The sequence below is a fragment of the Oncorhynchus keta genome, chromosome 13 (genome assembly GCF_023373465.1).
Source record: "Oncorhynchus keta strain PuntledgeMale-10-30-2019 chromosome 13, Oket_V2, whole genome shotgun sequence".
NCBI classification, from domain to species: Eukaryota; Metazoa; Chordata; class Actinopteri; order Salmoniformes; family Salmonidae; genus Oncorhynchus; species Oncorhynchus keta.
In genome coordinates, this window is record NC_068433.1 from 22,495,013 (window position 1) to 22,508,511 (window position 13,499).

The window sequence follows — 13,499 nt, forward strand, 5'->3', positions numbered from 1 at the left end:
TGTGTGTGCGTTTGTGCAAGTAGAAAAAAACATGTTGAATCACCCTACTTGCAGAGAAATGCCAATGACATCATCATGTTGACGAAATGGTCTATTACTCTGTCATACTGTATATGCTTTTATTTTTAGTTGTCCTAGGCTACCTGGCTAAAATGCTTGCTCGCTAGCCTAACTTCCTTTCATGGGCAACATTAGCTTCTCCCATTCTTCTCTGCAGATCTTCTCAAGCTCTGTCAGGGTGGATGGAGAGCCTTGCTGCACAGCTATTTTCAGGGTTCAACTCCGGGCTCTGGCTGGTCCACTCAAGGACATTCAGAGACTGGTCCTGAAGCATTGTCTTGGCTTAGGGTCGTTGTCCTGTTGGAAGGTGAACCTTCGTCCCAGTCTGAGGTCCTGAGGGCTCTGGAGCAGGTTTTCATCAAGGATCTCTCTGTACTTTCTTCGTTCATCTTTCCCTCGATCCTGACTAGTCTCCCAGTCCCTGCCACTGAAAAACATCCCCATAGTATGATGCTGCCACCACATGCTTCACCATAGGATGGTACCAGGTTTCCTCCATACGTGACGCTTGCGTCTGGCCACTCTACCATAAAGGCCGGATTGGTGGAGTGCTGCGGAGATGGTTGTCCTTCTTGAAGGTTCTCTCATCTCCCAAGAGGAATTCTGGAGCTCTGTAAGAGTGACCATCAGGTTCTTGGTCACCTCCCTGACCAAGGCTCTTCTCCTCCGATTGCTCAGTTTGGCCGGGCGGCCAGCTATAGGAAGGGTCTTGGTGGTTCCAAACTTCTTCCATTTAAGAATGAAGGAGGCCACTGTGTTCTTGGGGACCTTCAATGCTGCAGACATTTTTTGGTACCCTTCCCCAGATCTGTGCCTCGACACAATCCTGTCTCGGAGATCTACGGACAATTCCTTGAACCTCATGGCTTGGTTTTTGTTCTGACATTCCCTGTCAATTGTGGGACCTTATATAGACAGGATTGTGCCTTTCCAAATAATGTCCAATCAATTGAATTTACCATAGGTGGATTTCAATCAAGTTGTATAAATATCTCAAGGATGATCAATGGAAACAGGATGCACCTGAGCTCAATTTCGATTCTCATAGCAAAGGGTCTGAATACTTATGGAAATAGGGTTTTTTATTTTTTTTCGCTTGGTCAGTATGGGGTGTTGTGTATAGATTGATGGGGGGAAAAAATATTTAATACATTTTAGAATAAGGCTGTAACGTAATAAAATGTGGGAAAAGTCAAGGGGTCTGAATACTTTCCGAATGCACTGTACATCTAGCTACATATTGAACGTCCATCCTCTCAGTCCAGGGGTACAATGTTCATCCATTCCTATTCATGAATTCATATTTATGGTTGGGTCAGAATCACCGTTATAATCCTTGGCCAGTACGGAGAATTGAGTAAAACCACAAGTCCAAATCCCTATCTCCTTCCATGGCTAATTTAGGAAATAGCCAATTTTAGCTAGCTAGCTAGCCACCGTTTCACTCGCTTGGATAATTTCTCCGGTGAGATACATTCAGCCTCTTGCGAATTGAAGGAATATCATGAAAACACAGAGACAAAAGATCAATTGTTTTACATGTTTTTGTATTTTCTTCTTCGTCCATTTTTTTTGGGGGGAAGCCTGGCTTCCCTTGGCATCCCTGAATACACGCCACTGAGTTTAAATGCCAAGTCACGGCCTGACCGGAAGACCCATGAGGCGGTGCACAATTGGCCCAGCATCGTCTGGGTTGGGGGAGGGTTTGGCCAGACGGGATTTCCTTGTCCCATCACGGTCTAGCGACTCCTTGTGGCAGGCCGGGTGCCTGCAAGCTGAATCGGTCGCCAGCTAGACGGTGTTTCCTCCGACACATTGGTGCGGCTGGCTTCCGGGAAAAGCGAGCAGTGTTTCCAGAAGCAGTGCGGCAGGGTTGTGTTTCAGAGGATGCATGGCTCTCAACCTTCGCCTCTCCAGAGTCCGTAGGGGAGTTGCAGCGACGGGACAAGACTGTAAACACCAATTGGATATCACAAAAATGGGGAGAAAAATGGGTAAAAGTTTTAAAAAACAAATAAATAGAAAATGCCTAGCTACAGCTATTAATTATATACATAAAGAAAGAAAAGGTGTCATTCTTTGCACCAGCACAAGTAGTTGGAGCTCCATGTGTTAAGGATACGACATCCCGAGTCCCGCTTGTGGCCAACACTTGTGTTACGCTACATATTGTTTATAATTGGTTATGGGTGGTAATGGTAGGGAGTGTTGAGAGTGTGTTTGCTGAAGCCCTTGTGTGTGTGTGTGTGTGTGTGTGTAGGACTCTTTGCCTTTCTGCTGATGCTGTTGGAGTGGACCAAACCAGGGCTATCTAACCCCCTGCGTCCGATCTGTGACCTGCGGGTCCTAAAACACTTCATTGAAGAGGCCAGAGATGCTGAGGCAGCCATGGTGAGACATTACACACCACATCCACGTCTGCTCTGGCCTCTTGATGGCCATGAGCTGGTGCTATACAGAGATAGTCAGAGTAATAGTCACATTTCATCTCACATTTCTCCATCCGTCTTCTAATCTATCCATGTTTCCTTGCACCGTTTATCTTCTCCATCCACCCCCCTCTGATCCCTCTCTCAGCTGGCATGTAAAGAAGGACGTGGTCTTGCAGAGCCCGTCACTGTTCCCCAAACCAAAGTAGACTTCAACGTCTGGGAGAGGAAAACTGTGAGTAACAACAGTCTCTCTCTCTCTCTCTCTCTCTCTCTCTCTCTCTCTCTCTCTCTCTCTCTCTCTCTCTCTCTCTCTCTCTCTCTCTCTCTCTCTCTCTCTCTCTAAGAATCAATCCTGTTATCCCGTTGTAGAGTCATAGAAAGAGAGTTTGGCCATTGAGGTTTCAACCTAAATCACATGGCTCTGGTCAACTGGTGAACTATGTCTGTGTGTGATTCTGTAGGCACTGGAGCAAGCTCAGGAGGTTCAGTCTGGCCTGTGGCTGTTAAACCAGGCCATCGGCTCGCTACGAACGTCCGTCACCAACACAGCGCTGCACAGCCACATAGACAACAGCCTCAGAAACATCTTCACCATCGGACAGGTGCTGCGCAGCCTCAACATCCAGGTGAGCTAGGTCACAGAGGTCAGGGTTCAAAGGGCAAAGGTCAATGGCAGAGTGAGTTCATGGCATGAGGACGGAGTGGTGAATATTGAGGTAAAATAACTGTCAGGCAAACAGGTGAACAGGTAATCAATCAGTGCTGTAATTCCCACCATTTCATTGTAGTTATTATTGAATGACTTATCGATGTTGCTATTGGAGACAAGAATTGGAATGTTCGCTATCTTTAGTTCACTTAGGGCCCTGTCCAGGCAGATGCATTCCTACAGACACGCAAGGTTTAATCTGAATAACTCAGTTACTACTATTTCCACACCGTAGAGCTTGCTAGTGGAGGGAAGGAGGGAAGAGGGGAAGAGGGGAAGGGGGGCTGTATGGTTGTGTCATACCGGACCGTAAAGAACTGTCATGTCTGAGAAATTCGAAGAAATCCCTGGGGCTGGTTCTTAGATAGTAGCAGAAATTCCAACAACCACAATCGCTTCCACCAGTGAGGTCACTGACAGGCAGGCAGAGTTCACTGGGTACACGCCAAGGCCATGGAAAGACAAACGGAGCTCCAGTCACTCCATCTGTACATTCAGGCTCAAGGGCCACTGAGAGGTTTCTTAGTAGAGACATCAAACAAACATCGCCCAAGGCTTGTACCCTGGTGAAATAGACCTACTGCTGATATGCACTATCAGGGTTAGGTAGAAATGGCTTACACGTAACAGGGATTAAGAAGTAACTATAAAAATTATGGTAATCAGACCCCTGGATCGTCTGGATCTTTGTGTCAAATTACATTTTGGATTAGTCAACTCATCTCCAGCCTGTTCACTTCCCAAGTACTAGGACATGGGTATTCAACTCTTACCCTACGAGGTCCAGGGCCTGCCTTTTTTCTGTTGTACCCAATAATGTACCCACATTCTTCCATTGCAAAACTACCATTCCAGTGTTTTACTTGCTATATTGTATTTACTTTGCCACCATGGCCTTTTTTGCCTTCACCTCCCTTCTCACCTCATTTGCTCACATTGTATATAGACTTGTTTATACTGTATTATTGACTGTATGTTTGTTTTACTCCATGTGTAACTCTGTGTCGTTGTATCTGTCGAACTGCTTTGCTTTATCTTGGCCAGGTCGCAATTTTAAATGAGAACTTGTTCTCAACTTTCCTACCTGGTTAAATAAAGGTGAAATAAAAAATTGTAAATTTAAAATAATGACTTACACCCACCTGGTATCCCAAGTCTAAATTAGTGGCCGATTAAAGGGGAACCATTTTTGAAAAAGCAGTGGAACTTGCCTCGAGGTCCAGAGTTGAGTTTGAGGGCACTAGGATAACATGAAGATTTCTCTTGGATCCTTCACATCGCTGTGTTTTTCTTCTTCCTGTCAGGAGTACACCCCTCCAGCAGGGGGCGTGGCTGGAGGTGAGGAGACATGGCGGGTGTCGTCTGCTTCAGAGCTCCTCCAGGTCCACGTTAACTTCCTGCGAGGCAAGGTGCACCTCTTGCTGTCCAACGCACCCATCTGCCACCAGGGTAGCAGCTGATTGGGGCTCTCCAAGGCAGGGCTGAACTGATTGGAGCTCCCTCTGGCAGGGGGGGGGCGGGCTCTTACACTATTGACCCTGCTTGTTGCCAGGTAGAAGTCTAAAAGAGGAGAGTGTGTGGACCAGATCCTCTCAGGAGAGAATGAAGCTATGTGGACAGAATAGTTCCTATTGGACCTTTAAAAGAACAAGAGCAGGTAGCACCTTGTGAATATTGACATGAGGGAGGAATGTGGTGAGGAAGTAAACCACGAATGGGGCCCATATAATGCACCGCTCTACGGCTCTTCAGTACTGTGTGTGTGTGTGTGTGTGTGTGTGTGTGTGTGTGTGTGTGTGTGTGTGTGTGTGTGTGTGTGTGTGTGTGTGTGTGTGTGTGTGTGTGTGTGTGTGTGTGTGTGTGTGTGTGTGTGTGTGTGTGTGCTTGCCTGTGTGTTTTAGCATGGACTGTGAGTTCTCACCGCCAAGCACTGGACAATCCACGTGGATTGCACCTGATGACACCTTGTTGGAGTTGTTCTGCACTGTACCTGACTGACAGCATTGACAGCCTGTCAAAGTCCAGGAGGAGGAGGCCTAGCCTATACCACAAACTCTTCAAACTTCACCGCCCACCTCATTCTTAACACACAACACTTTTCCAACTGCTGTTTATTAGTGTCCTTAAATTAATTTTATATTGCTCTTTGTAATTACTTATTTATAGTTCTACATTTAAGCTCGACTCACTGTCATGGCGAAGGTATTCTGAGAGATATACTGTAACTATGAACTAGAGGCCGCCGTTGGGCTCCAACGGTTAATCATAATCACTATATAACGCCACTGAACCATGTTGTAAAGATATTTGTATACGTCAATATCCAACTGTTCACTCCTGTCTGTTACCCTTCATAGAATAAATGATCTATGTGTTTGTATGTACTGTATGTATGTGCGAGAAAATATCTGTGTGAATGACAGTTTTATGCAACTCTTATAACCCTATTTGAACGGACTAGAGGTGGGAGAGACAGAAGCGGAGGTTCAGTCGGGTTGAAGGAGGAAACGATTGAGAGGAAGGGCTTACGTGAGAACTCTGAAGCTATGCTCTGATTATCAGTGTGTCTGGTTTATGCAGGCCAGTGCTCAACTAGAGCTTCGACGCAGATAGCAAGACTGCCAGGACAAATATTGATTGGTTCTTATGATGAACATCCTGCATGCCTGTTTTGTCTCTCTTATACCTTCCTTCAACCAGCAGCCAATCAACCCGAATCCTGGGAACCTTTGGAGTCGCTGACGTGGTGGATGCCTTCACTTTTGGGATTAGATTTGTTCTCCTGGGTAGTTTTGCTTCTCGTTTGAACGTTTTACAGTCACAGTGCAGATGTTTGTACATGTTTTTGTCCTGTTTGTATCAGTTGTTTTGCCCCCTCTATCATAGTGCCATTTGGTTTTTAAATACAAAATATCATTCTTTAATTTAAAAAAGGATGGACGAAAAAAAGGCAAGAGGAAGTTTGTTTGTCTGTGTGATAATTGCATCACTTTTGTTGTCCTTGTCCCCTGGAGATATATCTGTGGTTTGGAAAGAAAGCCATGGGTAACACTTTATTTTGATAGTTACTTGTAGTCTGTAGAGCATCTACAGATGGACTATCTACTAACTATCTACTAACCCTAGCTCTAACCCTAAACTTAACCATTACCCGTATTCTAAACCTAACCTAAGCAAGCAGGTGCTTATCAACATATAAACTGAGTGTAAAAAAAAAGTAAGGAATAACTTCTTAATATGCAGGTAGCCTAGTGGTTAGAGAGTTGGACTACTAACCAAAAGGTTGCAAGATCAAATCCTGAGCTGACAAGGTAAAAATCAGTCATTCTGCTCCTGATCAGGGCAGTTGACCCTCTGTTCCTAGGCAGTCATTGCAAATAAGAATTTGTTCTTAACTGACTTGCCTAGTTAAATAAAGGTAAAAAATATATATTGAGTAGTGTAAGCAGTGCACGAAAGAAGCATTTGAATGCCACCTAGTGGAGATTCACTGTTACTAACTGCAAAAATGACTGGATGATTGTCAGTTTTACACTTAATGTTTCATGAAAAAAAACTTCTGTACTTTCCTTATTTTATTACACATGTACAATAAATACTGTATATACATTCAAATACTGAAGCCAAAAACATACATTTGTATGATGTAAAAAAAACTAACATTTACTGACTTGACAGAGTTTGTATGTCAAATGTTTGGCATTGGTAGGTAAAATGCATAATTGCATATAGAGTTGGTAAACTTAAATCTGACCAGCAAATTACAAAAAAAATGTTACTTAATTCCCATAGTCAACTAATATTCAGTGTTTACACCTTTTAAAAAATCTACAAGGTTTTATGTAAGCTTTAAATCCACATCCTTTTCAGAGCATGTATTCCCATGTGGAACAGGAGTATTGTAGCTTGCATGAGTTAGGCTGCATTTACAAAAGGTAGCCCGACGCTGATATTCTTTTCCCACTGAGATCAGTTCTGAATAGAGCTCATGTGAAAAGATCTGATGTGATTGGTCAAAAGACCCATTAGTGGAAAACATATCAGAATTGGGCTGCCTGTGTAAATGCAGCCTTAGTGTGGTCTGTCCCATTTCCTATGGGAGTTCTTTTTTTCAGGCAGTGAGGGATTGGAAATGATGGCATGAAACATCACATCTTGATACTAACAGATACACTTCTCTGACTGACATGCATAACAAAATGACAAAGCTGAGAAAGAGCTTCCAAAAGCTCTGAAATCAGCTCAGTTCATAGACACTTGTCATTATTCCCCACATCTGGATAATAGCCACCGCAGAGGGTTAGGATATCCGGCGGGATTAACCAGGTGAGATACCCCCTGTATGACTAGCCTCCATTACTATATTACAGACACCATGACAATGGAGGTAGCTAGCCATATCCCAGCTAGGACTGATGGTGATGCGTTTCGGGTCACTGTGGGTCTGGGTAGAACACTTTGATATGAATAGCCGAATTATTCCGAGTGCGTGTCATGGGTTCCCCCGCCTCGTCCGGGTCCTCAGGCTCCAGATCGTCCACCAGCTCCACTGTAGACGTGTTGGCCGCCAGCTGTAGCGCCCCCTGGCTGCTGGCCTGGAGCTGCAGGGCGATGTTGATGGCCCTATTGATGGCCAGGCCCAGACCATGGACGCAGATCTCCCTGTGGCCTCCTCCCTCCAGCAGCTTCTGGCAGCGGGCCAGCTGGGCCCGGAAGTCTGTCTTCATGTTGACGTACACGTCATTGCGGCGCTTGGGCAGCTTCCTGGGGAGACGCTTGCGGAGGGTGTACTCCACAGGGTCCATCTCCACCGCTGTGCCACTGCCGTCGGCCGGGGGAATGATGATGCCTGGGGTTGTCTGGGGGACGGGGGCAGAGATAGGGCTGTGTGGTTCTGTCATCACGATTGAGTCAGTCAGAAACAGGGAAGTAATGGAATGGAGCACTGCAGTAATAGGTGGCAAAAACAACAGGAAAGGAAATGTCAATGACAAGAACGGAAGATCAACACAATCATCTTTCAGGCAGCAAATATACTGCTTAGCCAATTTACTGAAGGTTCTGAAATACTCAAATACCAGGGAGATCGACTGGTAGCTAGCTAACGTTATCTAGATTGGAACGTAATGTAATTTAACCGTTACACTCTGTGCTAAAATGTGTCACTCCAAACAAAGGTAGTTAACGTTAAGACAAAATAAGAACGTGAAAGCAATCAGACTGTACCTTCAATCACCGTTTGCAACCAAATTATTCAAAATTTTGACTATATCGTGCTGGGGAACTCAGAACCTGAGAGGTTTGTGAACTTCTGGAAACACAGAGGTGCCCCGGAAGTAATCAATACGAAAACGTTATCCTCCATCAGTTAATATTATGAAAATACATAGAAAATACAGTGCTGCGCCACCCTCTGATTACTGGTTAAATAAAAACGTATATTTGCAGTCTTACCAAGCTACTTTTGAAATATAATGGTTAAATTGAATATCCGCGATAATAGTATATGGGGCGTATTCATTACGGAAACAGTTTACTGTTTAGAAACAAAACGGAAACAGCACAAACGGAACGAACTGAATTTGACCAATATAAACTGTCGTTTCCGTTTTCCGTTTGGAGTAAACGGGTTGCAACATAATCTGCATAACGATTACACCCCTGTTGTTACAACGCCCACCCCCTGTAAACAACCCAAGTGAAGTGCAGTGTTGACGTGTGTGGCTCGATTACGGATATACCACGACAACCGCTTGCGAGCACGCTAAAATGCATTAGATTCAGCCTAATTGCAAATCATTATATTATTATAAGTTATACATGCTGTGCAAGCGTGGGATGGTTGGTCTGAAAATAGCATAACATTAGCAAATAACGCGTAACACAAGTCAATGTTACGTCACGTGGTGTGAGTAGGGCGGCCATCTTTCTCTGAAAACACAAACAACAAGAGTAAGGAGCAGACTTCTCGACTGGACATCAACACGCAGCGACCGTAGGAGAGGGGGTAAACAAATCAAACATTGAATACGACTTCATGAGAGTATCAGTACCATTCTGTTGGAGGACGATGTTTACAGAAAGAGAAAGGAAACCAATGCATATGAATTAAAACCGAAGATTGTACACAACAAAACGTATTTAAAAATAAATAAACGACATTAATTCAAAGGTAAGCTATGGTTCTTTGAGCATGTTTGGGAATGGTTGACACTGTCTTCTATAACGTTACATAGTTAGCAAATCACTTTAATCTGAGAGGGCCCATACAAACGCGAGTCAGGTGCCTAAAATGCTCTCTTAATGAAATGATTGGTGTTTCAGAAGATGGGGCTCTGAGCGAGCCAAAGAACGACGGCATTATTGGTTACCATTTCTGTTTTATTGGTTTGTTTTGCTCGGGTTGTGGAAGGCCATAGTAAGCAGCGGGGTAGAGTTGTAGGGGCGGCGGATTGACAAGGGAAGGGAGTGCGTTGATTCACACACGCGGACACTCCGCCCCCTTCGCCATATCTTGTGTCATTTGAACCTTGCATGGAAACCGAATGTCTTACACGGCCAGATACTCATTGTTAATGTTATGTCATTGAAATATTATTAGCTGGGTAAACAATTGTTCATTGATAAGCAACAATCTGAATACAATTATTTAACATTTTATCTCAAGCGATTGTCCCGTGCCTTTTCTGATAGAGGTGTTTGATGCTCGAGTCCGCGTTGCTTACGAACGTTACATGGCCCAATGGTGGCTGCTACTAATTTCCAAACGAGCAAGATTATCTAGTAAATCAATGAATTGCCACAATGGTTTAAGGAAAACTATATTTATCAGTTATCTGGCATTAAAGACCGCAACAATTACATAGTATGTTTGACTTTATTTTGCTGGAAATAACACCTGAATCCTACTATACATTACTAGCGATCTGTATTTCCTAAACCGACCCATGGTACACCGGTTGGCCATGGTGTTTACTGTCATTGTTGCTTGCTAATATTACAGATACAAGACGAGGCGTGATTTAACGTGACCACGCCCCGAGTAGGGTACAGCCGTAGGGTACTTCCTTACTCCCATGTAATTAGCCTAACTTTTGGTGGCATCCTAAGCAAACTACTGACATTTTTTTTTTTGTCGTTTCAATAAAGGTTTTCAGCAGGCTCACAAGTCGTTATTAACATACTTCGCTGTCACAACAACAAATTATTTGCATGATATTTATTTTGCCAAACTAATTTGTTTACCGGTCCTGCTGACACTGACTGTAAAGCTGTCCCATCCTACTTACATCACTGTTTGATTACCCCTAACTTTTTGCCGGTTAGCTGGCTGGCTAGTGAGAAGTTAATCTTGATCTAATGTGTTAGTATTAGATATGTTGCATAACTACTTCCAGTCTTTGCCTGCCCTTGATTGGTCTAGGTATTTATTTTTTAAAAGTTGAGTGGACCATCGAGTGCTGAAGAACATAGTGCATAAAATCATCTGTCCTCTGTTGCAACACTCACTATCAAGTTCCAAACTGCCTCTGGAAGCAACGTCAGCAAAATAACTGTTCGTCGTGAGCTTAATGAAATAGGTTTCCATGGCCGAGCAATCACACACAAGCAAGCCTAAGATCATCATGCGCAATGCCAAGTGTCAGCTGGAGGGGTGTAGCCCAGTGGTTAAAGTGTTGGGCCAATAACCAAAAGGTTGCTGGATCAAATCCCGAGCTGACAAGGTAAACATCTGGCGTTCTGCCCCTGAATAAGGAAGGTAACCCACGGTTCCCTGCTAGGCCGTCATTGTAAATAAGAATTTGTTCTTACCTGACTTGTCTAGTTAAATAAAGGATACATTTAACAACAAAAAACAGCCTGTAGCCAATGGACCTTGGAGCAGTGGAAACATGTTCTCTGGAGTGATGAATCACGCTTCGCCATCTGGCAGTCCAAAGAACGAATCTGGCCAGGAGAACGTTACCTTGCAGAGTGCATCGTGCCAACTGTGAAGTTTGGTAGAGGAGGAGTGTGGTCTGGGGCTGTTTTTCATGGTTTTGCCCCATAAGTTCCAGTGAAGGGAAATCTTAACCCTACAGCGTACAATGACATTCTAGACGATTCTGTGCATCCAACTTTGTGGCAACAGTTTGGTGAAGGCCCTTTCCTGTTTCAGCATGACAATTGCCCCCATGCACAAAGCGAGGTCCATACAGAAATGGTTTGTCAAGATTGGTGTGGAGAAACTTGTCTGGCCTGCACAGAGCCCTGACCTGAACCCCATCAAACACCTTTGGGATGAATTGGAACGCTGACTACGAGCCATGCCTAATTGCTCGACATCTGTGCCCCAGCTCACTAATGCTCTTGTGGCTGAACGGAAGCAAGTCCCTGCAGCAATGTTCCAACATCTAGTGGAAAGCCTTCCAGAAGAGTGGAGGCTGTTATAGTAGCAAGGGTGGGGCCAGAATATACAGTGTTTGGAAAGTATTCAGACCCCTTCCCTTTTCACATTTTGTTTCGTTACAGCCTTTAATCTAAAATTGATGAGGAAAATTGTTTAATCAATCGAAACACAATACCCCATAATGACAATGCAAAAACAAGTTTAGAAATTTATATTAACAAAACATACCTTATTTACATAAGTATTCAGACCCTTTGCTATGAGACTCGAAATTGAGCTAACGTGCATCCTGTTTCCAATGATCATCCTTGAGATATTTCTACAACTTGGGAGTCCACCTATGGTCAATTCAAGTGATTGGGGTTGAAAGAATTGTCCGTAGAGCTCCGAAACAGGATTGTGTCGGGGCACAGATCTGGGGAAGTGTACCAAATTATGTTTGCAACATTGAAGGTCCCCAAGGACACCGTAGCCTTACATGGAAGAAGTTTGGAGCCACCAAGACTCTTCCTAGAGCTGGTCGCCCGGCCAAACGTAGAAATCCGGGGAGTAGGGCCTTGGTCAGGGAGGTGACCAAGAACCCGATGATCACTCTGACAGAGCTCCAGAGTTCCTCTGTGGAGATAGGAGAATCTTCCAGAAGGACAACCATCTCTGCAGCACTCCTCCAATCAGGCCTTTATGGTAGTGGCCGGAAGGAAGCCACTCCTCAGTAAAAGGCACATGACAGCCCACTTGGAGTTTGCCAAAAGGCACCTAAAGACTCTTAGACAATGAGAAACAAGCTTCTCTGGTCTGATGAAATGAAGATTGAACTCTATGGCCTGAATACCAAGCATCACGTATGGAGGCAACCTGGCACCATTCCTATGATGTGGGGTGTTTTTCAGCATCAGGGACTGGGAGGCCAGTCAGGATTGAGAGAAAGATGAACAGCGAAAAGTACAGAGATCTGCTCAGGACCTCAGACTGGGACGAAGGTTCACCGTACAACACGACAACGACCCTAAGCACACAGTAAGAGAACGCAGGAGTGGCTTCGGGACAGATCTCAATGTCCTTGAGTGGCCCAGCCAGATCCTGGACTTCATCCTGTGTGTACTTTCCCCCTCCAATTTCATGATATCCAAGTGGTAGTTAGTCTTGTCCCATCGCTGCAACTCCCCTACAGACTCAGGAGAGGCGAAGGTCGAGAGCCATGCATCCTCTGAAACACAACCCTGCCAAGCTGCACTGCGTCTTGACACACTGCTTGCTTAACACGGAGGCCAGCCGCATTAATGAGTCAGAGGAAACAATGTAGAACTGCATGCGCCTGACCCGCCACAGGTGTCACTAGAGCGAGATGGGACAAGGACATCCTCCCCCAACCCGGACGATGCTGGACCAACGCCTCATGGGTCTTCCGGTCGCGGATGGCTGCGACACACCCTGACAGAGCTTTAGAGAATCTGCAGAGAAGAATGTGATAAACTCTTACTGTTGTGCCAAGCTTGTAGCATCATACCCAAGAAGACACGAGGCTGTAATAGCTGCCAAAAGTGCTTCAACAAAGTACTGGGTAAAGGGTCGGAATATTTATGTAAATATGAAATAACTGCCTTACTCTTCCTAGGGTCCAGCAACATTGTCTGTTGCATTGGAAGAAACTGATGGGAATCCTTGATAAATACAAACAATAAAAAATATTAAAATTAATATCTCAAAAGTACCCTTGTTGATTTAGTTAAATTTAACACATGGTTTGGCACAATATACTCTTCAAGTTCATTACATTTCCAGAGTGGGCTCTCTGCTAATTTTGAAGTTATGAGCAACACCAACACAGTGCGTGGGAACATGGATTCAAAGGGAACTCTGCTGATGATTTTCTTCATGTGCTATCCTGATTGGTTAATGACATATAATG

At 44.5% G+C, this 13,499-nt stretch overlaps 3 protein-coding genes across 5 annotated transcripts in view; 2 read left to right on the forward strand and 1 right to left on the reverse strand.

The window, feature by feature from the left end:
* epoa (erythropoietin a) overlaps positions 1-6,359 on the forward strand; it is a 13,722-nt gene extending 7,363 nt beyond the window's left edge. For both annotated transcript variants that reach the window (XM_035784681.2, XM_035784680.2), the window contains exons 2-5: positions 2,321-2,451; positions 2,638-2,724; positions 2,954-3,118; positions 4,506-6,359. In XM_035784681.2, coding sequence (XP_035640574.1) covers positions 2,321-2,451; positions 2,638-2,724; positions 2,954-3,118; positions 4,506-4,661 — 539 coding nt within the window. In that variant the 3' untranslated portion in view covers positions 4,662-6,359. The remainder of the gene's footprint in view (positions 1-2,320; positions 2,452-2,637; positions 2,725-2,953; positions 3,119-4,505) is intronic.
* Positions 6,360-6,758: 399 nt separating this feature from the next.
* Positions 6,759-8,748, reverse strand: LOC118392062 (ribonuclease P protein subunit p20-like). The gene is made up of 2 exons (XM_035783686.2): positions 8,428-8,748; positions 6,759-8,146 (listed from the first exon to the last, which is right to left on the reverse strand). Exon 2 carries the CDS (start codon positions 8,100-8,102, stop codon positions 7,635-7,637), a length of 468 nt encoding a protein of 155 aa, XP_035639579.1. The 5' UTR covers positions 8,103-8,146; positions 8,428-8,748; the 3' UTR covers positions 6,759-7,634.
* A 130-nt stretch (positions 8,749-8,878) lies between these two features.
* gigyf1a (GRB10 interacting GYF protein 1a) overlaps positions 8,879-13,499 on the forward strand; it is a 39,812-nt gene continuing 35,191 nt past the window's right edge. The window contains exon 1 of one of the 2 annotated variants that reach the window (XM_052459728.1): positions 8,879-9,373. The gene's annotated coding sequence lies outside the window, so the exon portion shown is untranslated. The remainder of the gene's footprint in view (positions 9,374-13,499) is intronic. The other variant, XM_052459727.1, reaches the window with a different exon arrangement.

Bases quoted from the DNA above. Each gene is read 5' to 3' on its own strand.
- LOC118392062 (XM_035783686.2), bottom strand. From the start codon at position 8,102: ATGACAGAACCACACAGCCCTATCTCTGCCCCCGTCCCCCAGACAACC.